The sequence below is a fragment of the Cetorhinus maximus genome, chromosome 20, assembly GCF_964194155.1.
Source record: "Cetorhinus maximus chromosome 20, sCetMax3.hap1.1, whole genome shotgun sequence".
Classification (NCBI taxonomy): Eukaryota; Metazoa; Chordata; class Chondrichthyes; order Lamniformes; family Cetorhinidae; genus Cetorhinus; species Cetorhinus maximus.
This window is the reverse complement of record NC_135898.1, coordinates 89,002,448-89,029,575: the sequence shown is the minus strand read 5'-3', so window position 1 is coordinate 89,029,575 and position 27,128 is coordinate 89,002,448. Positions and strand designations below refer to the sequence as shown.

Below are 27,128 nucleotides of genomic sequence, written 5' to 3'. Positions count from 1 at the left end.
CATTGGCGATCAAGTGACAGGAGATGGTGGAAACGTACCATGGCACAGAGTTGGATGAACGGAGTGTCTCAGCATGATTGTGGAACTGAAGAAACCTGGGATTGTAGGATGTAGTGAGGCTATTTAGGGATTTACAGACTAGAACAAGGTGTTTGAGGTTTACATGAGGTGGGACAGGGAGGCAGTGGTGGTTGGCAATGGTAGGTGAGCGGGATTTAGTGTGGGTGATAGCACAGTCGTAATTTATAGGTTGGAGTGCAGCAAAATGAGCATTGGAAAAGTCAAATCTGTAGGTGACAAGCACGATTGAGAGTTGAGGTGAGGCAACAAAAGGCTAATATTTTCAAAACAGATATAGTTGACAATTGCAGTTTGCTTTAGGAAACACCCTGCTTTTATGTTGCTGTAGTTTCAGTCATGAATTCTGCTTGCTTGCTGTAGTTTATGAAGACTCTTTTTAAATAGACTCTGTAGACTGTTTGCTGCGAGTATTTTTTAATTCATTCATGGGATGTGGGCGTCACTGGCTAGGTCAGCATTTATTGCCCATCCTTAGTTGCCCTTGAGAAGGTGGTGGTGAGCTGCTGCCTTGAACCACTGCAGGTGTAGGTACATCCACAGTGCTGTTCAGGCCTTATTGACTTTCTAGCGGTTTGATACAACTGAGTGGTTTGCTAGGCCATTTCAGAGAGCAATTTAAGAGCCGACCACGTTGCTGTGGGTCTGGAGTCACATGTAGGCCAGACCAGGTAAGGACGGCAGATTTCCTTCCCTCAAGGACATTAGTGAACCAGATGGGTTTTTACGACAATTGACAATGGTTTTCATGGTCATCATTAGGCTTTTAATTCCAGATTTTTATTCATTGAATTCAAATTCACCATCTGCTGGTATGGGATTTGAACCAGAGTCCAGTGACAATGACATTACACTACTGCCTCCCCTGTAATAAGTCTCACCCACAGTGGTGTCAGTACATAGTCTGATTCACGTTCCTGGTTACAGACCTGCAGCTTGAGAGATGCCACAAAAGGTTTGTTAAATGGGAAGAACAGTGTAAAAGGGTTATATACTTACACATGCCGTGATCTTGAGTTAAGCGCCATCGCCTGGACATGCTGAGTCTGGTAGCCAGAATTTCCGTTTTGTTAAAATCTTGTATGAAGACCTTGGATTCAGGTATTCACCTCACCAGTTAAAGAATGCACTAATCTTTCCTTGGGTTATTTTTATTTAAATGTGCCTATTTGACTATTTTAACCAGGTATTTAGATTGCAAACTTGAGTTTAATAGCTCCTTTCTTGAATGTTCCTTCTTTGGATTCTGGTTCAAAACAATGCATCAGTTTCTCTTGTCACCAAACTACAACATCTTTTTCTGTTGTAATCCTGTGTGGGTCTGCCTGATTGAGAGACATTCGCTCACACAAATATCAACTCTACAATGGCCGTATATCCTCTGACCTTAATTCCCCTCCTGTTTCTCGCCCCCACCTCCCCGCCTCTCGCAAGTGCCAAATGCACCACCTTCCAGACTCATCCTATATGTTTGTTGTCGAAGTTCACGCCATTTTTCTGCTGCTAGTCATTATTTTCCAGGACCTCAGAACTTTGAAACTCCTTCCACCCCTCACTGTTCCCTCGTAACTACAAACGTGAGGTTTTTGAAACTTAACCTTGGTGTCAATTAACAAACACTGGTTACTGTGTTTCATATCTCAGATTTTTTTCCTCATCCTTTCAGCCTCTGTGGTGTCCTGCGTGATGAGCCTTGATCCTTTATCTAGGCTCCCTGTTAATAAGTGTTCAGTGTGTCCCAGGTGTCAACCGGATGCAAGCAAGCTTACAACAAGTGTTTCAAACCACTTTGCCGTGCCTTTTTTGTGTTACACAAAAGTTTTACAGCACAGGATCAGGCCATTCAGCCCAACCTATCGAGTTGGTGTCTGTGCTCCACACTAGCCTCCTCCCACTCCTCTTCATCTAACCCTAACAGCATATTCCTTTCTCTGCCATGCTTATCTAACCGACCCTTTTAAGCATCTTGGCTACTCACCTCGACTACGCCTTCAATTAATGAGGTGTCATTCAGAAATAATTTGAATTGATGAAATTATGAATGCGTTTGACTAGGAACTGTAATACCAGGAGTAGAGTGCATAATCTAGGCTGATATTCCTATGCAATATTGAAGGAGTGCTGCATTATCACTGGTAATGTCCCTCAGTTGAGAAGGCAAACCAAGCAATCGCCTGCCCTATTCCATTGGTTCAGATACCGTATTAAAGATCCCACGGCACGATTGGAAAAGGAGCAGGGAGCATTCATGGACGCGTGTCCCAAGATGCTGTACAACGGAAACTTTGTTTAAAAAGTAACCGAGATAAAGCCACTGCATTTCAATTAACTCCAGCGTATGTTAAGCGCTTAGAGGCATCCCTGAGCGATGTGAAAATGTTGCATAACCAACTTTCTTCCGCCCTTTAACTTTAGTGAATTTCATTTGAAAATGTTAAAGGCTTAATTTTTTTGTACAACTCACCACCCCTCATGAAATGATTTTTAATCAAAGCCTTTCCTACTGAAAACAGTTTGTGTTTCTCTGCTTGGGCATGTGCTGAAGAAGCATTGTTGAGGGTGGTAGAGATCAAAGGTTTATGATAAATTGACTGGGTGTGAAAAATCAATATTGTAACTTGAATCTGGAGGTTTGGGGTTGGGAGGAGGTGAGAGATTCTGGTTGATGTGAAGCTCTCAAAACACTGGAGTGCTTCTGTCAGCCCCTAATCTATCATTCACTCCTGAGATAAAAACAAAAAAGCTAAAAGCTACTGCGGATGCTGGAAATCCAAAACAAAAACAGAATTACCTGGAAAAACTCAGCAGGTCTGGCAGCATCGGTGGAGAAGAAAACAGTTGACATTTCGAGTCCTCATGACCCTTCGGCAGAACTGAAGTATAGTTAGGAGAGAGGTGAAATATAAGCTGGTCTAAGGTGGGGGGCGGGGGGAGAGAGAAGTTGAGGGTGGGGTGAGAGAGAAGTTGAGGGTGGGGTGGTTGTAGGGACAAGCAAGCAGTGATAGGAGCAGATAATCAAAAGATGTCACAGACAAAAGGATCAAAGAGGTGTTGAAGGTGGTGATATTATCTAAGAAAAGTGCTAATTAAGAATGGATGGCAGGATACTCAAGGTACAGCTCTAGTGGGGGTGGGGTGGAAAGACTAACAAAGTATTAGTTGTAGATTTAAAAATAATAATATCCCGCGCATCCGCCCTCACGCCTTCTCCTCCCTCCCAGAAACATGATAGGGTCCCCCTTGTACTCACTTATCACCCCACCAGCCTCCGCATTCAAAGGATCATCCTCCGCCATTTCCGCCAACTCCAGCATGATGCCACCACCAAACACATCTTCCCTTCACCCCCCCCGGCGGCATTCCGTAGGGATCGTTCCCTCCGGGACACCCTGGTCCACTCCTCCATCACCCCCTACTCCTCAACCCCCACCTATGGCACCTCCCCATGCCCACGCACAAGATGCAACACCTGCCCCTTCACTTCCTCTCTCCTCACCGTCCAAGGGCCCAAACACTCCTTTCAAGTGAAGCAGCATTTCACTTGCATTTCCCCTAACTTAGTCTACTGCATTCGTTGCTCCCAATGCGGTCTCCTCTACATTGGAGAGACCAAACGCAAACTGGGCGACCGCTATGCAGAACACCTGCGGTCTGTCCGCAAGAAAGACCCAAACCTCCCTGTCGCTTGCCATTTTAACACTCCACCATGTTCTCTTGCCCACATGTCTGTCCTTGGCTTGCTGCATTGTTCCAGTGAAGCCCAACGCAAATTGGAGGAACAGCACCTCATCTTCCGACTAGGCACTTTACAGCCTTCCGGACTGAATATTGAATTCAACAACTTTAGATCTTAAACTCCCCCTCCCCCCATCCCCACCCCGTTTCTTCCCCCTCCCTTTTTTCAATAATTTATATAAATTCTTCTTTTCCCACCTATTTCCATTATTTTTAAATCTACAACTAATACTTTGTTAGTCTTTCCACCCCACCCCCACTAGAGCTGTACCTTGAGTATCCTGCCATCCATTCTTAATTAGCACTTTTCTTAGATAAGTTAGATAACCCTAACCCTAACCCTAACTACCTTCAACACCTCTTTGATCCTTTTGTCTGTGACATCTTTTGATTATCTGCTCCTATCATTGCTTGCTTGTCCCCACAACCACCCCACCCTCAACTTCTCTCTCCCCCCGCCCCCCACCTTAGACCAGCTTATATTTCACCTCTCTTCTAACTATACTTCAGTTCTGCCGAAGGGTCATGAGGACTCGAAACGTCAACTGTTTTCTTCTCCACCGATGCTGCCAGACCTGCTGAGTTTTTCCAGGTAATTCTGTTTTTGTTTTTATCATTCACTCCTGTTATTTGTGCACATGGATGTTACATTCAATTGATAATTCAAATCCTGGATTACAGTAAATGGATAACTTAATGTTTGCAGTGACATTTACTTAGTCTTAACGCATCTGTTTATTTTGGATTAATGGAAAACTAGGCTTGAAATGTTACACGGAATTTTTTCTCTATAAACCAATGTTTGGCACAATTGCCCATTCTTTTAGCTGCAAATGAGCTCATGGCAGAGGTGACTTTGCTGATTTGCTAGTGGCAGTGGTTTTATAAACTAAATTACTTCGTGCTGCCAGATGGATGTCAGTTGCACAGAACATTTTTGGAACAATCTTAGGGGATCCAGTGGGTGAAACTTGGAAAACGTAACTTGTTGGACAACCATCGTGGACACGGGGGGAAGGGAACTTTGGTTCCTGACCGGGAGCTAAAAACAGGCGTGATGCACAGAAAGAATGCAGTGAGATGCAGAAATTTTTTAATCTAGTTTTTACCATGATTCTACTTCAGCATTTAATAGCTCAGGTAAGGTGTTGTGGAGTGGAAGGTTAAGTATGGTGTTGGATAAGGAAGTTGGCTTAAACAGCGTAATATTTAGGGTACAGAAACACTAAGACTTGGGAACTTTTTTTTTTCATATAATGTGTTGTTATTGTGTATTAAGTCCTTACTACCAAAAGGTTTGATTATCTGTTTTGATGTAGAGAAATTAAGACTATCACACTGACTTTATAAAAATGAGAAAGGTACTTTACATCATCTTAAAGCTGTTTACTACAGCTTTATTCCCTCTTGTCCTGACCCAATTGCAATGAATTTCTGTTCTGTAACTTAATGCGCTTCAATTACTAGAGCTTTATACTTGGTTGGGTTCTTTTGATCTGACAGTCTGGTTTACTCTCCAGCTGTTTATCAAATTTTTACTGCTATTATTTTCAGGATCGCTGCTTAATAAATCCTGAAACTTTTAATTTGCTGATTTTTCAAAAAGTCTGTAACCCCCATCTTAAAATTGAGACCTAGGAGCAACTTGGGTTAACACCGCTCGGTCTGGTTCTGCATGTGTCTTAACGCAAACCAAGTTAGCAAGTGATTGGGTTAAAGGTTTGAAATGCCAGCCAGGATATGAAAGTGTTTTTTTTTTAGCTTTTGTCTTGATCACCTTGCGATTAAGAACTGACTTTGTTGAAGCTACAATATGCTGAAGGTGGAACAAAGAAGTTGCAAAGAGTTATTAGGAGAACCCTTTCCCCAGAGGCCGTGCTTCTGTATCAATAATGCTGTTTTAGTTTCACGTTGGTTTTCAGCGAGATCATTTGATTTGTAATGTGCTCCAGCAGTGGTATGCTCAAAGTTTCGCTTGTTCAATTTGGGCTTGTAGAATTCAAAGCCATCACCGTTGTGCTCGCTGACCTAGCTTGGCACCTGGTCCAGCAATGCCTCAATTTTTGGAATCTTCGTCCTTAGTTTCAAGTCACTCTATGACCTTGCCCCTCCCTATCTCTAACTTCCCCCTACCTTAGGACCATCTGAGGTCTCTGCCCTCCGATTCTGACCTCTTGAGCCTCCATCGTTGGTGGTGTGCATTTAGTTTCCTAGCCCCTATGCTCTGCAATTTCCTCCTAAACCTCTGTGCCTTTTTGCCTCTCTTGTTGTTATGAACACTTTAAACACAGAGAATGGTTCATCTTCAAGGACTAAGAACATTCTGGAAGAATTTCTGTTTTAAAATGCACTGTCCCTTAAAGGGTTAGTGCAGGACTGACTGCTATTCCTGGAAAAAATATCCTTTTACAAGAAAAGGTAATTAAGCAGTTTTAAAGAAGCTGGAAACCCCTTGACCCCGGTGGACTGTGTACTAAAGGAGTCACATGGTAGTTTATGGTTCAGGGAGGGGTGGGAAAAAACCATGCCTGGAAAAAGTGTGTTTAAAAATTGGTTTTGCTTTGAGAAGAGAAAGGACCAACTGCTTGTGAAAAGAAGACAGTAGCCTTTTTGCAGTCCAAAGCCTTTCCACAGCTGGAATGAATGTAAGCTATTCCTAAGTTGCTACATGCTGGAGTAGAGTACCTGCAAGTGTTCCTCGAATCCACCTGAAATGCAGTGCAAGAGTCATCAACCGTTTCGCAGGTCAGCGGTGAGACCCTAACTGTATAATCCGGATGCCATTTCAAGGACTCCTCCATCTTTCCTTTTCCCTCAAACCATTGACCTTTGGCGGAATTCCTCTACTTTTATTTTATTATTTGTGTGTGTGTGCGTGTGTGTGTGTGTGTGTGTGTGTGTGTGTGTGTGTGTGTGTGAAAGAGACTTAAGGTATCTCAAGGGTAATTAGTATACTTTCATATTCCATACTGTATGGTAATAAGTTTTGCCTTTCTATTCAACAAAATTGATTTTATGATAAACCGATAAGTTTGTTGTTTATTGAAAGAAGCCTGGTTAAAGTCTCTTTATTCTGTGTAACAGTAGCTAAGGTAAATGATTGGCCATTTTGTTGAGTGAAGCAAACTTTTAAACTAATGTTGCAACCTGTGGAGTAGTGGAGCTAGATCAACTCCGCACTCTTACCTTCCCGGCCATAACATTGTCCTTTAAGGTGCTCCTTTAAAACCTACCTCTTCAGCTAAATTTTTGATCACCCGTTCTAATATTTCCTTGCGTGGTTTGGTGTCAAATTCTGTTTGATTACACTCCTGTGAAGTGCCTTGGGACATTTTACTGTGTTGAAGGTGCTATGTAAGTACAGGTTGTTGTTGATTCATAGTAGGTAGTTTGTGTCAGCCATGGTTCATTTGGTGGCACTTGCACTTCTGAGTCACAAGGTTCTGTGTTCAAATCCCACTCAAGGAATTGAGTACAAAAATCAAGGCTGACATTGCAATGCATACGGAGGGAGAGCTGCACTGTTGCAGGTGCTGTCTTTCGGTTGAGACATTAAACCGTGGCTCCGTCTGCCCTCTTGGGTGGAAGAGGTAAAAGGACCCATGGCACTATTTTGTGGAAGAGCAGAGGAGTTATCCACAGTGTCCTGGCCAATATTTCTCCCTCAATCAACATCACAAAAACAGATTAGCTGGTCATTTTTGCATTGCTGTTTGTGGGAGCTTGCTGTGCACAAATAGACTGCCATGTTTCCTACATTACAACAGTGACTACACTTCAAAAACTATTTCATTGGCTGTTAAGTGCTTTCAGACATCCAGCGAAAAGTGCTGTATAAACGCAAGACTTCCTTTTTTCCTAGAAAACAGCATTAATTGAATAGACCACAGTTAATTACACGCTAAATATGCCGTTTACATATTTAGAGGTATGAACTGCTTTTTCTTGTGTGATAACAGGATGAAGGTTTACTGACTCAGGATATTGCTTATGATCTTTCACTGGTTTGCCTTCTAGATTCTGTCCTGGGCAATACTGACTGCTTGTATTTTTTTAAACAGTGCTAAGACCAGGTACCTCTCCTGAATCAACATATTTTTGAGGCATGATTGCTTTTATGTCCTGGCAATCTGTTTTGCATATGCTTTGGAGAATGACATATCTCTTTTCCTCAGTGGCCTCCTGTCTGATGTATTGGCCTTTTGTTCCTTACACAGGTACTGATTCCATCGAGCTGTGCACACGAATGTGTAACTTCAATATATCTGTACAGCTTGATAGTATCTGACAATTCTTTATGATGGGCTCACAATCAGATCTAAGGCGCATAAGTTTCTTTTCCACGATTGTGCGTTGCATGCACATCTTAGCAATAACCGCTGTATTCTTGGACACCGTTTTAAATAGAGGCCAAAAACTTAACGGTCACGGTAACTCTCAACTTCTACAGTTTAGCAGTATGTAGATCTATAAATTATTGAAGGCCTTGTATATGGTGAACACTGCCTCTCCATATACATCTTATTTATTTTTTTGACTTGATTTTGAGTAATGCTTTCGTCTACAAACGAATTCTCATTATATATGTAAACATTTACGATGAGAATTTCTATCTAAGTACACGTCTGTCAGGATGTCATTGCAAGCCTCCTGTCATTGGTGATGCTGTGGTGCTGCCCAATTCACAGCCCCTATCCCCTTCCCAAATAGTTTTACATGGACGTTGTTTTATAGCCTCCTCTGCTTTCAACCCCAGTCTTCCTCCTCCTTGCTGGGTCCTGAGGTACCCTGATCCCAGCTGTTTCATTCCTTAGCCCCACACCCTGCTCTACTTGTTACCCTGAATTGTTACTTGGCACTGGTGATACCAAATGGAACCCTGAGGCAGTGACACTTCCTGAAAGGTGTGTTGAAAGTGCATCGGTGCAAACTGACATCATTGATGCATAGTTGGTAAAGGTTCACTGGGCTCATCCAATCTAGAGAAGCCATTGAGGCTGGAATGCCTCCAAACTGGATGCTGTTTTCCGGGCTCAAAACTGAGGGTGCTTTCAGTTGCTTCATTGTATATCCATTTTACCTTCCTGGTTTTATTACTGCAAGTCCAGGGAGAGAAGATATGGGAGTATGAACTAAATGGAACAGTGGTATGGAATTCTGATGAGAAAAGAGACCTGAATGTAATGGTCAGTCTATTGTTGCTTGGCTGACATTATTTTTAAAGCCTATTACCACACCAGATTAGTGCAAGGATGAAGCACGATGGAGAGGTTGTATTGTTGATATACATAACAACGTTCAAAAACCATCCAGAATATTGTGTGCAATTGCGGCTACTTACAATTACAGAAATGTACACTTATAATAGCACTTTACACGTAGAAAAGTGTCCTAAAGCACTTGAGGCATAGTTAGAAATAAATGGGTTCCAAACCAAAGAGGGAATATTAACAGGGGTGTTAAAATGCTTGGACAAAAAAGGTGGGTTTTAAGGAGAAGAGTTAAGTGGTAAGGTGGAGAGGTTTAGGGAGGGAACTCCAAAGTGTAGGGCCAAGGCAGCTGAAGGTAAGGCTATATAATGTTGGAACGAAAGGAGGGGAGGGGTCAAAAATCATTGGAACGCAGAATTCTCAGGATGGTTGTATGGTCGAAAGAGGTTAGAGGCGGAGAGGGGTAAGGCTATCAAGTGATTTAAACAGGAGGATGAGAATTTTAAATTGGTGGCATTAGGAAACCAGGAGCCAATGTCTGTTAAGCAAGGACAGGGTAATAGGTGAGCAACACTTGGTTTTGGATGAGCTAAGATTTATTGAGGTGGGGATTGGGATGCTGATCTGGGCAATATTGGAATACTTGATTTTCAAGGTGACAAAGGCATTGGTGAGGATTTCAGTAGCAGATGGGTTAAAGTAAGGCTATCTCATTGAAGATTTGGAGAGGGCTTGACAGGGTAGATACTAAGAGGTTGTTTTCCCCTGGCTGGGGAGCCTAGAACTAGGGGCACAATCTCAGGAAAAGGGACAAGCCGCTTAGGACTGAGATGAGGAGATGTCTCAATTTTAGAACTCTCATCCTTGATTTCAAATCTCCTCAATAGCCCCTCCCTTCCCTAATTTCTGTCATCTCTTATATCCCCACAACCCTCGAGAACTCTCTGCTCCTCTATTCTGGCCTTTTACAACTTACCCAATTTTAATCATTCCAGCTATACCATCAGCTGTGTAGGTCCTAAGCTCTGGAATTCCCTCCGTAAACCCCTCTGCCTCTCTACTTTGCCTCTTTTAAGTCACTTGTTAAAGCCTACCTCTGAACAAGCTTCTGGCTACATGTCCTAGTATCTCGATATGTGGCCTGGCGTCAAGTTTTGTTTGATATAATCAATCGGTGGTACAGAAACTTGAGTATTGCTGAAAAAAAAGAGACTTACTATTGAAGCTCTCTGTCTTGATCGGGACAGATACACAAGATAAACCAATAGTAAAGGGAACAACAGCTTATACTTACATGAGAAGAGCTCTGACTGGTTGGCCAGTGGACTCTGGTAGCAGTGTTGCCATGGAGAATGCAGTAGAGAACAGTTAACTGTTGACAGCCAAGCTTTTGTTTCAAATTCAAACCAGGCAGGTCAGCTCTGGTCAAGACATTGTCATGGGGAATGAATCAGGACATGGTGCTCCCCCAAGCTTTTGCTTAGTTGGAAAAGGTATAATGAGTGGAAATGCTCCTTCTGTTTGTGAAGGGCCTTGTGTGTGAATGTATGTGGCTTCTAGCTTGGGTAAGTGAGCTACATTGCAAGCCCAACTAATAAACTTAAATTGGTTTTCAATGTAATTCTTAACGCAGTCAGGATTGTTTAGCAGGTGTTGTCCAATCGCGGAATCATATCTAATGTTGGACACTATTTTGAGTTTTGCAAGCACGGGCTGATTGGTAAAAATTCTGTGAAGCACCTTGTGATGTTTTTACTGCATTAAAGATGCTATATCAACGCAAGCTATTGCTCTGAGGTTTCTCCTGAGACAGTAGCTGGAGCAGGCGAATGAAATAGCAGAAGTAGTTAGTTTGTGACGGGTTGAAGATGAAGGCTTTGATCTTCCAAATGTTTAACTGAAGGAAATTGCAGCTCATCCGAGATTGGATGCTGGACAAGGAGTATAATTACAAAGGCAACGGAGGGGTTGAGAAGACCCATTTGAGAGGAGAGTTGGAAGCAGACCCACATGAGCTTTGTACTCAGGATCAGGGCACTGAGCTCAACAGTGCAGGATAGACAGGGATGATTGACCACGTCAAAGGTAGCGGCAAGGTTCAATATTAATACTGCGCCATGCCCTGTTTTCAGAGGCTCTCACTTGTGACTTTGTTTCAGCGTTGTGATAGAGATGGATTTAGATTGGAGAGATTAAAATATGGAGCTGGAGGGAATAAAGAGCAGGGATTTGTAATTGTCATGTAAATTAATTCTGATTTGCAGTCACTGTGCATAACCCTATGTAGAAACTGATGTGATACTTAGATTTTCAAGGTAATTAAATGCAGATTATTTATTTGATAGGCATTCAGTAATGATATAATTATTAATCCTTTAGTGTGAGCACTGATATATAGCACTACACTCAGCTGTGGCTCAGTTCATAGCACCCTCGCCTTTGAATCAGAAGGTTGTGGGTTCATGTCCCGCTCCCGGAAACCAAGAACTGTGAATGTACTCGAAAGAGTTACACAATGAACTGGTGTTGCAATGCCCTCTGGTAGATCTCTTCATTTAGTTTAGGTGAGGGACCAAGGCTCAATGTGGGACACCACCAAGAACACAGGAAGAAACATACACTAGGTCAATTGTAGCTGCTAAGTGACACCAAGCTACATTTCAAAAGGCTAAAGTTTATAAGAGAGAGTGAAGACTGAGGAACTGCTTGCCTTCCTCAGTCTGTTGGCCATGAGGCAGAATGAGTTAGATTGGGTGAAACTTAATTCTTGATTTTTCAAATGAAGAGGAGCTGATCCGATCCCATCCCTTTCTCAAGGATGGAACAAATGTTGTTATAAGATAGTAAACTAAGTTCTGAGTCATGAAGTTGGGTGAAACTAGGTGGCTAATGACTCCTTAGCCTTACGGTTACATAATGGCCTTGCAATCATTTATGCCTCCGTGATTTTCTCTCTCTCTCATCTCCGCCATAATTTTCTCTTTTCTTTTTGAAGTCTCAAGAAAGAGAAGTGTGTGTCGGAGTGAACAACCAGAGTTACTTCTGTGAAACAGGACATTGTTGCGGAGAGTCGCAATGCTGTAACTACTATTATGAACTTTGGTGTAAGTATTGGCTGTCTCAATTCTAACTGATTTGTTGGAGATGGCGACTGTCACCAGTTTTTGTTGTGAGTCATGAGCTTCACTTTACCGATTTGTGAATGGAGGAGTGAATAATGTTCCCGTCTCTTTCTCACCCTTGTTACGTGTTTATTGTGTCTCATTTTCTTGAATGTGCAAAAGGCCTATACCTACAAATGTTCTCCTCACTGAGAATCCCACTGGCATTTGGTTCCATAGCCAGTAGTGGCTCTCCATGTAATATTGTTGTGTCCTTTATAGATGGCTGATGATTAAAACATGGTTGTCTGGTCATTATCATGTTTCTGTTTGTGGACCTTTGCTGTGCACAATTTAGCTGTCACATTTCCTACTTTTCAATAATGACTATGCTGCACTTTTTCTAGCACTTGGATTATAAGTTTCTTTATTATTTGTTCTCTGAATGTGGGCCTCGCTGACGAGGCGAGCATGTATTGCCTATCTGTAATCGCCCTGCCCTGCTCTATTGCTCACCTCAGCCGCTTCAAGAGGAAGTTAGGAATCAGTGTGGGATTAGTGTCCCATGTAGGCCAGACCAGGTAAGGACATCAGTGAACATTTTGGGTTTTTATGACTGGCAGGTTCATGATCACTTGACTAAATTCCAGCTTTGTATCTCCAGTAATGCAACAACTATGCTACCATAGCCTGTAAACCCAACTAACAAATTTCAGAAAAAAGCAAGTCAGTTGCAGAAGCATGATGGGCCAAACGGCCTTTTTTTCTGAGCTGTATCGTTCTACGATTAGAATAACGAGGATACTTTTTGCCTTAATCCTGTTTAAGCTAGTTTAACATGAAGATCAAAAAACATCAGCTTAATGAGAAGTGTAGGCTGTAGAGTGAGTGAGTTAGTTTGGGAATCTGTTTCAACATTGTGCAGGTGCCTTCTCAAAACTCCTAACCTCTGCCATTCACCTGCTATTTGAGCCCCGTTCTACCTGTTTCCTTCCAGCTGGTTTGTGAAATGGTCTGAGACAACATTCCTCTTTCAGGAAAGGTATAAATTTATGTGCAGGGTGGTGCTGAGTAACACAGACCAACATGGTCCTCGCCTTAATCTAACTTTAATACTGGGACACTACAATTCATAGCAGACCCCACGGAGTAAAACTGTTGGTGATAAAAAAAAAATACAAATCGAGCAGCCTCTCCTGCTCTGGTCAATGCCAGATCCTGCAGGAAAGTGCAGATGTGTGGATTGGATTCGATTCCGATGGCTGTGATGTACTCCATTGTCCAAAAACTTGATGACCCTTACCATCAGAATTCACGTATGAATGACCGCTTGGCCCAGGCCGTAGTGGGCTGGTTAAATGCTGATGAAAACCACCTGCTTGTGCCAATGCAGTATCACCAAGCAGACAATTAGGGAGAAGATAAATTAATCCAGCATTGTAACCAGAGCTTGCTTGCATTAGACGTGGCAATGCAGTAACACATCTACTGCAGCTAGAATTAGGATGAATAAACACATTTGTAAGAATAGGAAAAATCTGTTGGGCCCAAAAAGCCCTTTCCTTTTATGATTAATTTAGATTGTATCCAACCCTTTGTTTGCCCTTGAATTGTGCTGCTATTAATTAATCTCCAGAATCGCCACAGCCTTGAAGGTTACTCTGGGTGGCTTCACAAGATTGCGCAAGATGTGTAAAAGTCCCTCTGCTAAAACACTTTCAGTGGTCAGAGCTTTATGCATAAAATCTAAACATAGAAGATAAATATATGAAACTAAAAATAGAATCAAAGTGTGTTTGTGCTTTAATAATTCCAGTAAGTCTTAATGGAAGCCGTTCCAACTTTACTGGAATAAGTGAATGTTTTATTGGGTTCCTGCTGATGAAATCTCCTCCCTTGAACATCTTCAAAGTGGGCCATATTATCCATTCATAGGAATGCTGCTATCCCAACTACAAACTATTGATTTAATAGCTAATTATGCAGCTTCTTAATTTTTGTTTTAGCCCCTCAGTTGGGTGGAGTGGGTGAGGGTGGCGGGGGCCTGTGTGTGGGGCGAGAGATCCTACCGATTTCATCGCTTATCAGATGGCAGTGTTAAGAAAGAAGGGACCTAATCTTAAAATTGGAGGCAGGCTTTCAGGAAGCACTTTACCCTTTAAAAAAAGGGTAGTAAAGATCTGGAATTCTCCCCCTAAATGTCTGGACACTACACTGGGTCAACTGGAGCATTCAATGCTGAAGTCAACTTTGCCTAATCACAATCTATTATCAAGAAATATGGTGTTAAGATGTGTAAATGGAGTTGATCAGTCATGATCAAACTGAATGGCTGACAGGCACGGGGGCTTATTTAATATTCTTTGATGGGATGTGGGCATCATTGGCAAGGCTGGTATTTATTGCCCATCCATATTTGCCCTTTTCGAAGGGAAATTAAGAGTCACCCACTTTGCTGTGGATCTAGAGTCGCACATAGGCCAGACCAGGTAAAGATGGCAGATTTCCTTAGTGAACCAGATGGGTTATTTTCCGACAGTCATGGTCACCATTACTGAGACTAGTTTTCAATTCCAGATTTGCTTCTCCATTGAACTTAAATTCCACCAGCTGTAGTGGTGCAAAGCTCTCCTTCGACTACCAGCCCAGTGGCATTACCACTGTGCCACCGTCTCGTCCTGACTGGTCTCCTCCTATTCCTACGTTCCCCGTTGACTCCTTTCGTTTGGTTCTGTGATCTGCAACATAGTTGTGCTGTCATAGACTACGGATTCTGGGGGAAAAGTCAGACAGCCCACCTTGTCTCCAGTAGCCAAAAGGACTTTAACAACTTGTTCTAATTATAATTGTCTTTGTTACAGAACTGCTTTTAGAGCAAGTACGTCTGGCAGATGCTAAAATTACATGGAACAGGGAACATACTGATTGCAATGCCCTGGGTTTTTTCTTATTCATTCATGGGATGTGGGCTTCGCTGGCTGGGCCAGCATTTGTTGCCCATCCCTAGTTATCTTTGAGAAGGTGGTGAGCTTACCACCTTGAGCGCTGCAGTCCATGTGGTGTAGGTACACCCACAGTGCTGTTAGGGAGGGAGTTCCAGGATTTTGACCCAGCAGCAGTGAAGGAACGACAATATGGTTCTAAGCCAAGATGGTGAGTGACTTGGAGGGGAACTTGCAGGTGATGGTGTTCCCATCTATCTGCTGCCCTTGTCCTTCTAGATGGTAGTGGTCGTGGGTTTGGAAGGTGCTGTCTAAGAAGCCTTGGTGAATTCCTGCAGTGCATCTTGTAGAGGGTACACACACTGCTGCTACTGTGCGTCAGTGGTGGAGGGAGTGAATGTTTGTGGATGTGGTGCCAATCAAGCGGGCTGCTTAGTCCTGGATGGTGTCAAACTCCTTGAGTGTTGATGGAGCTGCACTCATCCAGGCAGGGGGAGAGTATTCCATCACACTCCTGACTTGTGCCTTGTAGATGGTGGGCAGGCTTTGGGGAGTCAGGAGGTGAGTTACTCGTCGCAGGATTCCTAGCCTCTGACCTGCTCTTGCAGTCACAGTATTGTTTCTGGTCAATGGTAATCCCCAGGATGTTAATGAGAGATTCAATGATGGTAATGCCATTGAACATCAAGGGGCGATGGTTAGATTCTCTCTTGCTGGAGATGGTCATTGCCTGGAACTTTGCCATTTGTCAGCCCAAGCCTGGATATTGTCCAGCTCTTGCTGCGCTTGGACATGGACTGCTTCAGTATCTGCGGAGTCGCAAATGTTGCTGAACATTGTGCAATCATTAGCGAACATCCCCACTTCTGACCTTATGATGGAAGGAAGGTTATTGATGAAGCAGCTGAAGATCATTGGGCCAAGGACACTACCTTGAGGAACTCCTGCAGTGATATCCTGGAGCTGAAATGACTGACCTCCAACAACCATAACCATCTTCCTTTGTGCTAGGTATGACTCCAACCAGTGGAGAGATTTCCCCCTGATTCCCATTGACTCCAGCTTTGCTAAGGCTCTTTGGTGTCACACTCAGTCAAATGCGGCCTTGATGTCAAGGGCAGTCACTCTCACCTCACCTCAGGAGTTCAGCTGTTTTGTCCATGTTTGAACCAAGGCTGTAATGAGATCAAGAGCTGAGTGGCCCTGGTGGAAACCAAACTGGGCGTCAGTGAGCAGGTTATTGCTAAGCAACTGGTGCTTGATAGCACTGTTGATGACACCTTCCATCACTTTACTGATGATGGAGAGTTGACTGATGGGGTGGTAATTGGCCGGGTTGGATTTGTCCTGCTTTTTGTGTACAGGATGTACCTGGGCAATTTTCCACATTGCTGGGTAGAGGCCAGTGTTGTAGCTGTACTGGAACAGCTTGGCTAGGGATGCGGCAAGTTCTGGAGCACAAGTCTTCAGTACTATTGCCAGAATATTGTCAGGGCCTTTGCAGTATTCAGTACCTTAAGCCATTTCTTGATATCACGTGGAGTGAATCAAATAAATGAAGACTGGCATCTATGATGCTGGGGATGTCCATAGGAGGCCGAGATGGATCATCCGCTTGGCACTTCTGGCTGAAGGTTGTAGCAAATGCTTTTGCACTGATGTGCTGGGCTCCTCCATCATTGAGGATGGGGATATTTGTGGAGCCTCCTCCTCCAGTGAGTTGTTTAATTGTCCTCCACCATTCATGGCTGGATGTGGCAGGGCTGCAGAGCTTAGATCTGATCCGTTGGTTTTGGAATCGCTTAGCTCTGTCTATCACTTGCTGTTTATGCTGTTTGGCACACAAGTAGTCCTGTGTTATAGCTTCACCAGGTTGACACCTCATTTTCAGGTATGCCTGGTGTTGCTCCTGGCATGCCCTCCTGCACTCTTCACCATGGTGGATATGCCACCTCATGGATGCCCAGCCTTGAGTTGCTAGATCTGTTCGAAGTCTATCCCATTTAGCAAGGTGGTAGTGCCACCACATAATCAGCAGGCGGTTTTCTTGCCCATGACTTCATGGAGTCTACAGTCAATGTTGAGGACTCTCAGGGTAACTCCCTCCCGACTGTATACCACTGCCGCTACCTCTGATGGGCCTGTCCTGCTGGTGGGACAGGACAGGATGGTGATGGTGGAGTCTGGGACATTATCTGTAAGATATGATTCCGCGAGGCTGTTGCTTGACTAGTCTGTGAGATAGCTCTCCTAATTTTGGCACTAGTTAGTAAGGAGGACTTTGCAGGGCCGACAGGGCAGAGTTTGCCGTTGTCGTTTCTGGTGCCTAGATCGATGCCGGGTGACCTGTCGTGTTTCTTTTTTGAGACTTTGTAGCTTTGTAACTGAGTGGTTTGCTAGGCCATTTGAGCGGGAATTTAAGAGTCAACCACAACAGAGTCAACTAAGACCGGCGGGGTGCACGCACACGCGCACAGACACACACACACACACACACACACACACACTGAGGGGCAATTTACCGTAGCCCATCCACTTAACCACGTCTATGGACAGTGGGAGGAAACTGGAAACTGGAGGAAACCCAAGCAGACACAGGGAGAACGTGCAAACTGCACACAGACACCAGAGGTCAGGATTGATCCTGGGTCTCCGCTAACCACTGTGCCACCCTGCTGCCCCGTACCAGGGCCTCAGCTAATGGCCATAAATGTAGGTTGGCCATGAATTAATCCAAATGAGAAGCCATGGGATAAAAGCAAAATACTGCGGATGCTGGAAAACAGAAACAAAAACAAAACTTGCTGGAAAAACTCAGCATGACTGAGCTTTTCCAGCTCCATGAGAAGTGATGGGAAACTCCTTTCTAGTAAGAGTGGTTGGAATGTGGAACGCGCTGTCACATTGGAATAGTTGAGGTGAATAGCATTGATGTGTTTAAGGGTAAGCTAGATAAATATATGAGGGAGAAAGGTAGCAGCAGGGTTAGATCAGGCAAGATAGGAGGCGACTCATGTGAAGCATTAACTCCAGAATACACCTGATAGGCTGAATGACCCTTTTCTGTGCTGTACATTTAATGTAATATTGGGTAAACATCTGGAGGTGTAAAATTACCCTGCTGTAAAACACTAACCAAAACTGGTAGCTTTTATTGGGAGGCTACAAAACACTATGGGGTGGTAATGACATCTAGATAGATAAGATTGTTGAATGGGCTTGTGTAAGAACAGGGGAAAATGGAAAGAGTGGGCAGAGGAAGGGGAGAGAAAAATTGTTTGTCCCTTTTAAAGCCCAAAAGAGAAGAATATCGGGCTGTCTTCCACATCCTTGCTGAGTCGGAGCCTTCGTTTGCTTATGTGCATTGTGTGATACAGCTGTTCAAAGCACAGCAATGTGTTTCCTAAAGCACAATCTGTAACTTGGGCTCCTCTGCATGCCAGTAAACACATTCCTTGGGACTATTTCAGCGGAAGCTCAGCATCTGAATGTTCCAGAAGTCAGTGGAACAGGGGAAAAGAAACATAACTAGCGGTGCCTTGTAATGTTTACATATCGTTGACAGCAGAGCTAAACTTCCTTGCCAGTACGTTGGCCCTGGAGAGGATTTTTTTTTTGACGTACTGTATAAAATAAATTGTGATTATTCGCCTCCCCCTCCTCCCCTGCACCGCACCACCCCCCCACTCCCTTCCCCCTGCAACTTTCCCCTTCCTGCAGAGTGGCAGTTTAACACCAAAAGCAGGGCCCCAGGAGGAGTATCTGGAGGATTGGAGATTGCTGCTGTTGGCAGCTGCACTGTTCCTCCAGGATCCTCGCATTTAACCAGAAACTCACCAAGTTCACACCCAACTCCAGATTCGAAAACTGATGCAACTGAGCAGAATAGATGGAATCCACATGTAAGGTGATCACCCCCCATTTACCCCCCCATCTCTTCCCCCTCCCCACGCAACCTCCGACTTCCAAGGTAATAGCCACTTTTGATCCTAAACAGGGACTTAAATTTTTCATCTAGTATGTGAGATTTATTTTGTGTACGTGTGTGCGTACTATTTCCCTCATCCCTCCTCACCTGAAGCCGTTGACTCACAGCGACTTAAGTCTGCAGTCCTCTGGTGCCTCTCCCACTTGACCATTTTGGCTACTTATGTCAAAGGGAATTGCACAGCCAAGCGTACTCCCCTTCAACCTTTCATCTGCAGTTTACATCAAGGGGTCATATAAATAGTTCATGGGAAGGACTTTTATGAAGTGCCTTTAATGTTAAAAAAAGACTCTAAGCACTTCACAGGAGCGTTGTCAAGACAATATTTGACTCCGAGCCACATAAGGGAACATTAAGAAGGGTGAGCAAAAGCTGGGTCAAGCAGTCAGGTTTTAAAGTGCATCTTAAAGGCAGAGAGGTGGAGAAGTTTAGAGAAGGAATTCCAGAGCTTAGGGCCTAAGCAGCTGAAGGCACAGCCAATGGTGAAGGAAATTGGGAACACACAAGAGGCCAGAATTGGAGCGCAGAGATCCTGGGGTTGTATAGAGGTAGGGAGGGGCAAAGACCGTGGAGGCATTGTGACATAACGTGAGTTTTTAATTCAAGGCCAGTAAGGGTCAGCAAACATAAGGGTCATGGATGAAGGGGACCTGGTGCAACTTAGGGTATAGGCAGCAGAAATTTGGATGAATTGAAATTTGCAGGGTATGAAAGATAATCTGCTTCCCTTTTTTATTGCTTCTTTTCACTTTCCTAAATGGATGGGGACCAAAATCAGCTTTAAGGCACAATTTGCCAATAGTCAGTCAATTCAAAACAGAAGTGGGGGGATTTATTCTTTCAAATTTCCTGGCCAGCACATTCCCCCCAATGAGGAGAGTGGGCCTCGCCAAGAAATAAAGAAGGGTGTTATCATGGTCCACAACTTGAAAAAGAACATCACTGCTGGCAGTTTTGACCAGTCTGTGATTGCACTGCTGACTACTTATCACAAATAGACAGACATGGTGTGACTATTTCCCTCAGCTAAACTTCATAGGAATTCTTTGGTTCCTTTTGAGAGAATAATGTGCAATTTCTATTTTAATTTAATGTCTTTTATTTGTCCCTTTTTGAAGTTTGTGTCGTTGATTGGATAATGGAAGTTGGATGTTTGAAGTTGTTAAAATGTATTTCAGCTCTGATGGTTCTCCTGTTCGTCTCTCTCCAGGGTTCTGGCTCGTTTGGACCATCATCATCATCCTAAGCTGTTGCTGCGTCTGTCACCATCGGCGAGCTAAGCTCCGTCTACAGCAACAGCAGCGGCAGCATGAAATCAACCTCATCGCCTACCAGGGAGCCCGCAACTACTCCCTGCTTCCACTCTACCTGAGTATGTGTCTCTATCGCAGCTTATGGGTTTCCCTGGGCGATTGTGCATTATTGGTAACCCCTTTCAGGACTCCGACTTGTCATTTTCACTGGAGAAAACTGATCGTTGCATCGCCATCAATCCGCTGATGTTGGCAGCGTGCTGCTTTTGTGTCACTCTGGGTCTGATTTTTTCTGATCTGTTCGCTGCCACTTTGTATTGGAAATTCAGCCACAAGTTACACACAATCTTCTGCCCAGTTTGGTACAAAAGTTGCACAGAATTATATCGACTTTCATAGCGCAGATGTGGGCCATTCCGCCCTACTGGTCTGTGCTGGCGTATGTGCGCCACTCGAGCTTCCTCCCATCCTACATCACCTAATCTTATCTCCCCACCCCCAGCCTCCCACTCACCCGATGTGTCTATCTAGCTTTCCCTTAAATGCATCTATGCTGTTCGTCTCAACTACTTTCTGTGGTAGAGAGTTCCATATTCTATCCACTCTCTTCTCTTTTAAAGAAGCTGTGTAGAGTGTGCACCCTGAGTTTTCGATAAGGGCTCCCTGCTCAAGGCTCCCCCTGTGAGTGGTGCAAAGCCAGGTAATATGACCTCCAGGGGTTTGGGGACAATGGACTGGAACCATGCAGGGTGAGATAGTTCTCGGGTTTGATTCCTGGCCTTAGTGAATTAGCAGTGGAGGCACTGAGATTAATGACAGTATACGTAGGCTTGCAGTGGCTTGGGTTCCACTTACAGTAATTCATTGACTCCCATTATAGACCCCTTGTATGGATATCGGTTTGAGGACTGGACGGGGACAGTGGTGATGCTGCGGCTGGTCAAATACACTCAGTACTTGCCACCTAGGTTCACACTTGAAGTGAGGCACTCCTAGCCCAGTGCTGTTCGGTGGACCCCTGGTTCCCTCAAATTTACACCCCAACAAGAGAAGAAAGTGTTTTAAAAACGAACTTGGAAAGGCCCAAAATATTCATTAGAGTTCCTGAGAATTATCCTTTCATTCATTTTTAAAGATAGTGTCATTTTTTTCCAAATATGTGTTCTATTTAAGATTTCTTATTCCATGATGTTAAGATCTAAATATCAAAATAGTAAGGTGAACAGAGTTTCTCTCTATCTACCCCGTTTCTGCAGCTTGGGGAGTTTAGGACTCTGGGCACAGCCTAAAAACTACCTTCAGCCGTGGAATTAGGAAAGGGTGGTGGGAGTTTGGGCCTTGCTTGAAAATAGCAATTTAATGCCAGATCAGTTGTTAACTTTAAATCTGAGATGGATAGATTTTTGTTAAGCGAGGTGGTGGAGGGATATGGGGCAAAGGTGGGTGTAAGGAGTTAGGTCGCAGATGATCTCCTTCAATGGCCGAACAGGTTCAAGAGGCCAAATGGTCCACTCCTGTTCCTGTATTCCTGTCAGCTGATTGGAATTTTGCCCTCGACAAATCCCTACTTTCAGAGAAATGTTGGGAACAGCCAAACCCTCTGGGAACCTGGTTTCTTGAGTGTTTTTTTTGGTTGTCCAACTCTGTACTCTGAAATTGGTGACTGGTTGCATCCTCAGCAGTGTAGAATAGAACTGAGCATTTGAAGTAAGTTTTTATATATTGGCCTTTATCCCACGAGACCTGAGTTTGACCCAGTTTGGTGGGTTAGGATCCGGTCTTTCGCGACCTGGGACCTGGGCCTGAATCCGGTCAAGGCTTAATGAGATTGAAGTCTCTGCTGGTTAAACAGTGAAATGAGAAATTGTGCAGTTTGGACCTAGGTTCCTGGTGAGTCTGGGTCCAGGGTGTAAAACTGGTACTCGTTATGATCTTAGTTTGCCAATCTCACTTGGTCACAGGGTGGCAGGAACATAAGAGATAGGAGCACAAGTAGGCCATTCAGCCCTTCGAGCCCATTCCGCCATTCTATGAGTTCATGGCTGACCTCTACTTCAACATGATTTTCTTGCACTATCCCTGCATCCCTTGATGTTTTTAATATGTAGAAGCCAAGCACTCTTAGTCCTGAACATACTCAATGATTGAGCCCTCACGGCCCTCTGGGAAAGAGAATTCCAAAGATTCACCACCCTCTGAGTGAAGAAATTCCTCCTCATCTCAGCCCTAAATGGCCTGCCCTTTATTCTGAGACTGTGTCCTCTTGTTCTAGACACCCCAAGCCAGGGGAAATATCCTTCCCTGTCGAGCCCTGTAAGAATTTTGTATGTTTGAATGAGATCACCCCTCATTCTGCTAAACGCCAGAGAATAATCTTTCCTCGTAGGACAATCCCTCTATCCCAGCAATCAGTCTGGTGAACCTTTGTTGCACTCCCTCTATGGCAAGTGCATCCTTTCTTGGGTAAGGAGACCAAAACTGCACACGATACCCCAGGAAACTGCTTCACAGGTTCAAGACTGAGGTCGAGTTTGGAACAGAGTTGAGGAACCTTTATTTTGCATCTACCATGCTGTCTATACATAACCTGAAGCTGTTTGACACTGACACTTAAGTGGAAAGTGTTCTGTTCTATCACTTCTGCCTCACCCTTGAACAGAAAATTCACATTTTGAAGGGGGGGGAGATCAAACTGTTAGAATTTGGATTAGTTATTTTATTTCATGCATAATTTTGTTTAAACAGCAGTTGTGCTATTATCAACAGAACTAAAGGTTATTGACCCGAACTGTGTGACAGTTCAGTTCTGACTCTTCCTGAGAGTTTCTCATGAGTTGTGCTTCCTGTTGGTCTCGAACCCATCGAGCCAGTATTGCCACATATTTTTCTCTCTCTTTAAATCTCTGTGTTTGTTGTACGTGCCTATATCTGTCTGCGTGTGTTTGTGCATGTCAATCTTTGGGTGAGTGTCTGTCTCTCTCTCTCTGTTTGTGCCTGTCTCTGGGTGTGTCTCTTTATGTGTACCTACCCTTGTGCATATATGTGTGTTTGTCTGTGTACATCTATCTCTGAGTGTCTGTCTCATTCCGTATGTCTATTTTCATGTGCGTGTCTCTCTCTCTCTCTCTCTGTGTGTATGCTTATCTCCCTATATGTATACATTTTCTACTTCCTTCCTCTGTCTCTTTGTGTCTGTCCCTCTGTGTTTCTTTATTCCCTTTCCCCTTACATCAGGGCTGAATTGAATAGAGAAAAAATTCTTCCTCAAAATTTTTGCAGCTGTTTTTAAAATGTTAACCAGCTGCTGATGGTGCGAATCCCCCTTTATGTGGCCTGAAAAAGAGCCTGTGATCAAAATGTGCTTGAATGAAGATCACTAGTGAAGCAACAAACTGAAGTGAAACTTTCTCGTTCTTTACCTTCCTAATGTTTACCTAAGCTTGGTATTAAATTCCATTTGTCTAGGGCCTTTAGCCTATCTGTCACTGTTTACATGACTGGGATTGTGGCAAGTAACGCAAGTATGCTGTGTCATCATCAATCTGCTGTAGCTGTCTGATGCCAACAACAGACAGGTTAAAGTCCCTTTGATCTATCCACCCACCCATCCATCCATCCTGCCCCATCTTCTGCGGACACTCTCCATCCATCCCCAAACCATGTGGCCTCCTGGGAGAGGCGTAAAAACCCAGGCCAATTTGGGGAGCGGGGGCAAGGAAGGGATTTGGTAAATTCCTCTCCAACCCACCTAGCCCATTGAAATTAGCCTAGATCACGCTGGCTGTGAATTCCCTGTGGTGTCTCCCTTTGATTCAAGCAAATCTCCACCCCAACCAGAAATAGGTCCCACTCTCACTGAAAGGAATTTGGTGAATTTGCATCCACTGCACAAGGCAGCAGCCCTTCTACTATTCATTCCTGACTGCAAACCCAGAGCTGGCTTTTAAAACTGAGACGCCCTGGAGCTCCCTAATCTAATTAATTGGAATAGGCAATTAACTGGAACACAGTCTAATACCTTCATGATCGATGTATTGTTTCGTGGTTACTCTAGCAAATGCTGTTTCGTGAAATAATGAGAAACGGGTCTATGGACTGCATCAGTTCGAGAAGGCAGCTCACCACCACCTTCTCAAGGGCAACTAGGGATGGGCAGTAAGTGCTGGCCCTAGTCAGCGACACCCAACATCCCGTGAAAGAATAAAATAAGTTGTACCTGTGAGCTCCTTATAGCATGATGGCCATTTGCTGATGGAAGGTCTGGTATTTGCCCATAGGGGAAAAAAAACTGCTTTTATTAAATAGTTGCATTTTGACTGGCAACAGAATTGAAGTTGGGATAACCCAGACTCCCTTTACCGGAGAGCAACTGGGAAGGTGATGAACGCACACTGTTCAGCAGAGGGCACAGACTGACCACACGCAAATTGTGATTCAATAGTGTTCTTTTATTATATAAGAATGAGGCTCTGGACACTTTACAGAATCTTATCGTAGCCTCAGTAAGGTGGTGGTGAGGAGGGTGGAAAGTGCTCTTCGCTGCCCTCTGGTGGCAGGTCACAGAGCTGCTCTGGTCGTGGGCTGGGAGCTGTTAAATCCACTTGCTCCCTCGGTTGAAGAACACAATCGGGGAGGCATAGAAAATCAACACTTCTCTTTCAAAGACTTCTGCCTCCAACAGTATGACAAATCATTCTGTTGCTGTGTCAATATGTTTCAATGTAACCTTCAACCCAGCTTTCCTTTACAATCTCTACGTCAATACCTATATGTCAATCTATTGAAATTTACTTGTTCTCATATCTTTACAATGTTTTTGGAGCTTGCCTGTGTATTTTTTGCACGCAATCTCAGTTGTAGAGGAGTGTAGAAATTTCAGCGTGGGCAGATATCGTATTCATCGAGTCTCTGCTCGTGCGAACTCCACAGTTGAACTATCATCTCACCCAATTTACTTCCATTTTTTGGCCTTTATTTAATATCTTGCTTTCCAAGTGTCCCGTTCTCACTCAGATTGACTCGAATTCAGTAGCTGTAAATAAAATCTTAGCTTGTGGAAGGAACCGTTCAGGATCATTATTCTGTTGACTTTTAAAATTCTCACTCTTGTTTTCAACCCCCTATCTCTGTAACCTCCTCAAGTCCACAGCCCTTTGAGCTACCGGCACTCATCTAATTCTGGCCTCTTATGCACCCCCGATTTTAATTGTTCCACGTTGGAGGCCATCCCTTTAGCTGTCTAAGCTCTGGAATTCCTTCCCTGAGCTCCTTGCCCTCTAAATTCCTCTCCCCTTTTTAAAACCTAGATCTTGGCTATTTGCCCTAATATCTCTTTGTGTGCCTCGGTGTCAATTTTTTTCTGATATTAGCTCCTGTCAAGCACCTATCGGTGTTTTACAACATTAAAGGCGCTATGTAAAAGCAAGCTGCTGCCAAGGGTTAAAGCACTAATTAACCATTATATCATTGAATTGTTATTTGGGTCTTGCACTTCCTCATGTGAAAATTCCAACACCTTTTGAAAAGCTGCTGTTTGTTGGGTGTCCTGCACCCTTTGATAAGTCTACTATTGCGATGAAAGGTATTTGCACTACAAATATAAATGTCTTTCTCTCTCCCCTCTTCTTCCCCTCCATCCCTTCCGGGGGAAAAAAAACAAAACAGGATTTTTGCCAAGCTATTTGCTCCCTCCTTATGAAGAAGTGGTGAACAGACCTGTGACCCCGCCGCCTCCCTACAGTGCCTTTCATCAGCAGTGCGTCACAGCTTGCAACAGCTCCTCCAACCCCGAGCCAGCCAGGTCTCCGACCACCCCTAGTAACTCTGTGCCGACGGTGTGTGAGGTGGTGCCCCGTCAGGGGAGCACGTTGGACCTTGAATCTCCGCTCGCATACTCGGAGCACAACTTGAGCAAGACGCCGACAGCCAACCAGACTGAGGATTTGGTTGCCGGCACTGAACTAGAGCCGGTGCGAGCTTGTTGCTTGGACCTGGAAGAGGAGCTGAGCTGCCCCGAGAAGGAGCAACTGACTGACTATTACCCAGGCTCTTCCTCCAAGATCGAGAGCTGGCACCACCAGCCCTGCTTGGAAATCAAGGATGTAGATAAGACCCCGGGGAGGCACCGAAGGTTCACCGGGGATTCTGGTATCGAGGTCTGCGTTTGCAACAGAGACAATGATCCGAAGGAGTTGGACGGCCTGATGGACGGTTTGGGGGGAGCAATGGAATTCTGTGACAGCTGTCACGTGTGTGAATCCTGCCCTCGCGCGGACACGAGAGAGGAAGGCCTCACTGAAGCACACGAGCAGCAAGACCACAAGGAGCAACATGGCCCGGACGTCACAGAGGAGCCGGTGTGTCTTTTGCTGGATACCATCAACGAGAATGAGTTGCTGCAAGCTCATCAGCATCACGACTCCCAAACCTAACGGAAGCCCCTCACCCTCCGTCGGCTGCACACTCTCTTTTTGACGTTTTGTGCTCAAGGACTTCCTCGTACTCTCTCTCTCTCTCTATCTCTCTCTTTTCTTTGAGCTTCAGAATCATTCTGGTCTCACGCGTACTCGGAAGAGAGAGAAGAGAAAAAAAACGGTGAAATGCCAGATTGGTGGCGGCGGCGGACATGGAACAGAGACCGAGCTGGCAACGTTGAACCGTGAGAAATTGGTCAGGCCGGCTACAAGAATATCGTCCTGTGATGGTTAGTGTTGACCCGTCATATTGTGGTATAGCAGCAATTATGGCGTCAACTGGAATTTTGTATCCAACATTTAAATTTTTAATCGAAGCATATTTGCATGGGATCGTGACCCTACATT

At 44.2% G+C, this 27,128-nt stretch overlaps 1 protein-coding gene across 2 annotated transcripts in view; it reads left to right on the top strand.

Moving 5' to 3' along the window:
• The window catches only part of LOC144694560 (WW domain binding protein 1-like), an 83,549-nt gene extending 56,427 nt beyond the window's left edge, over positions 1 to 27,122 (top strand). For both annotated transcript variants that reach the window (XM_078565128.1, XM_078565129.1), the window contains exons 2-4: positions 12,019 to 12,127; positions 20,265 to 20,426; positions 25,972 to 27,122. In XM_078565128.1, coding sequence (XP_078421254.1) covers positions 12,019 to 12,127; positions 20,265 to 20,426; positions 25,972 to 26,738 — 1,038 coding nt within the window. In that variant the 3' untranslated portion in view covers positions 26,739 to 27,122. The remainder of the gene's footprint in view (positions 1 to 12,018; positions 12,128 to 20,264; positions 20,427 to 25,971) is intronic.
• The last annotated feature ends 6 nt before the right edge of the window (positions 27,123 to 27,128 follow it).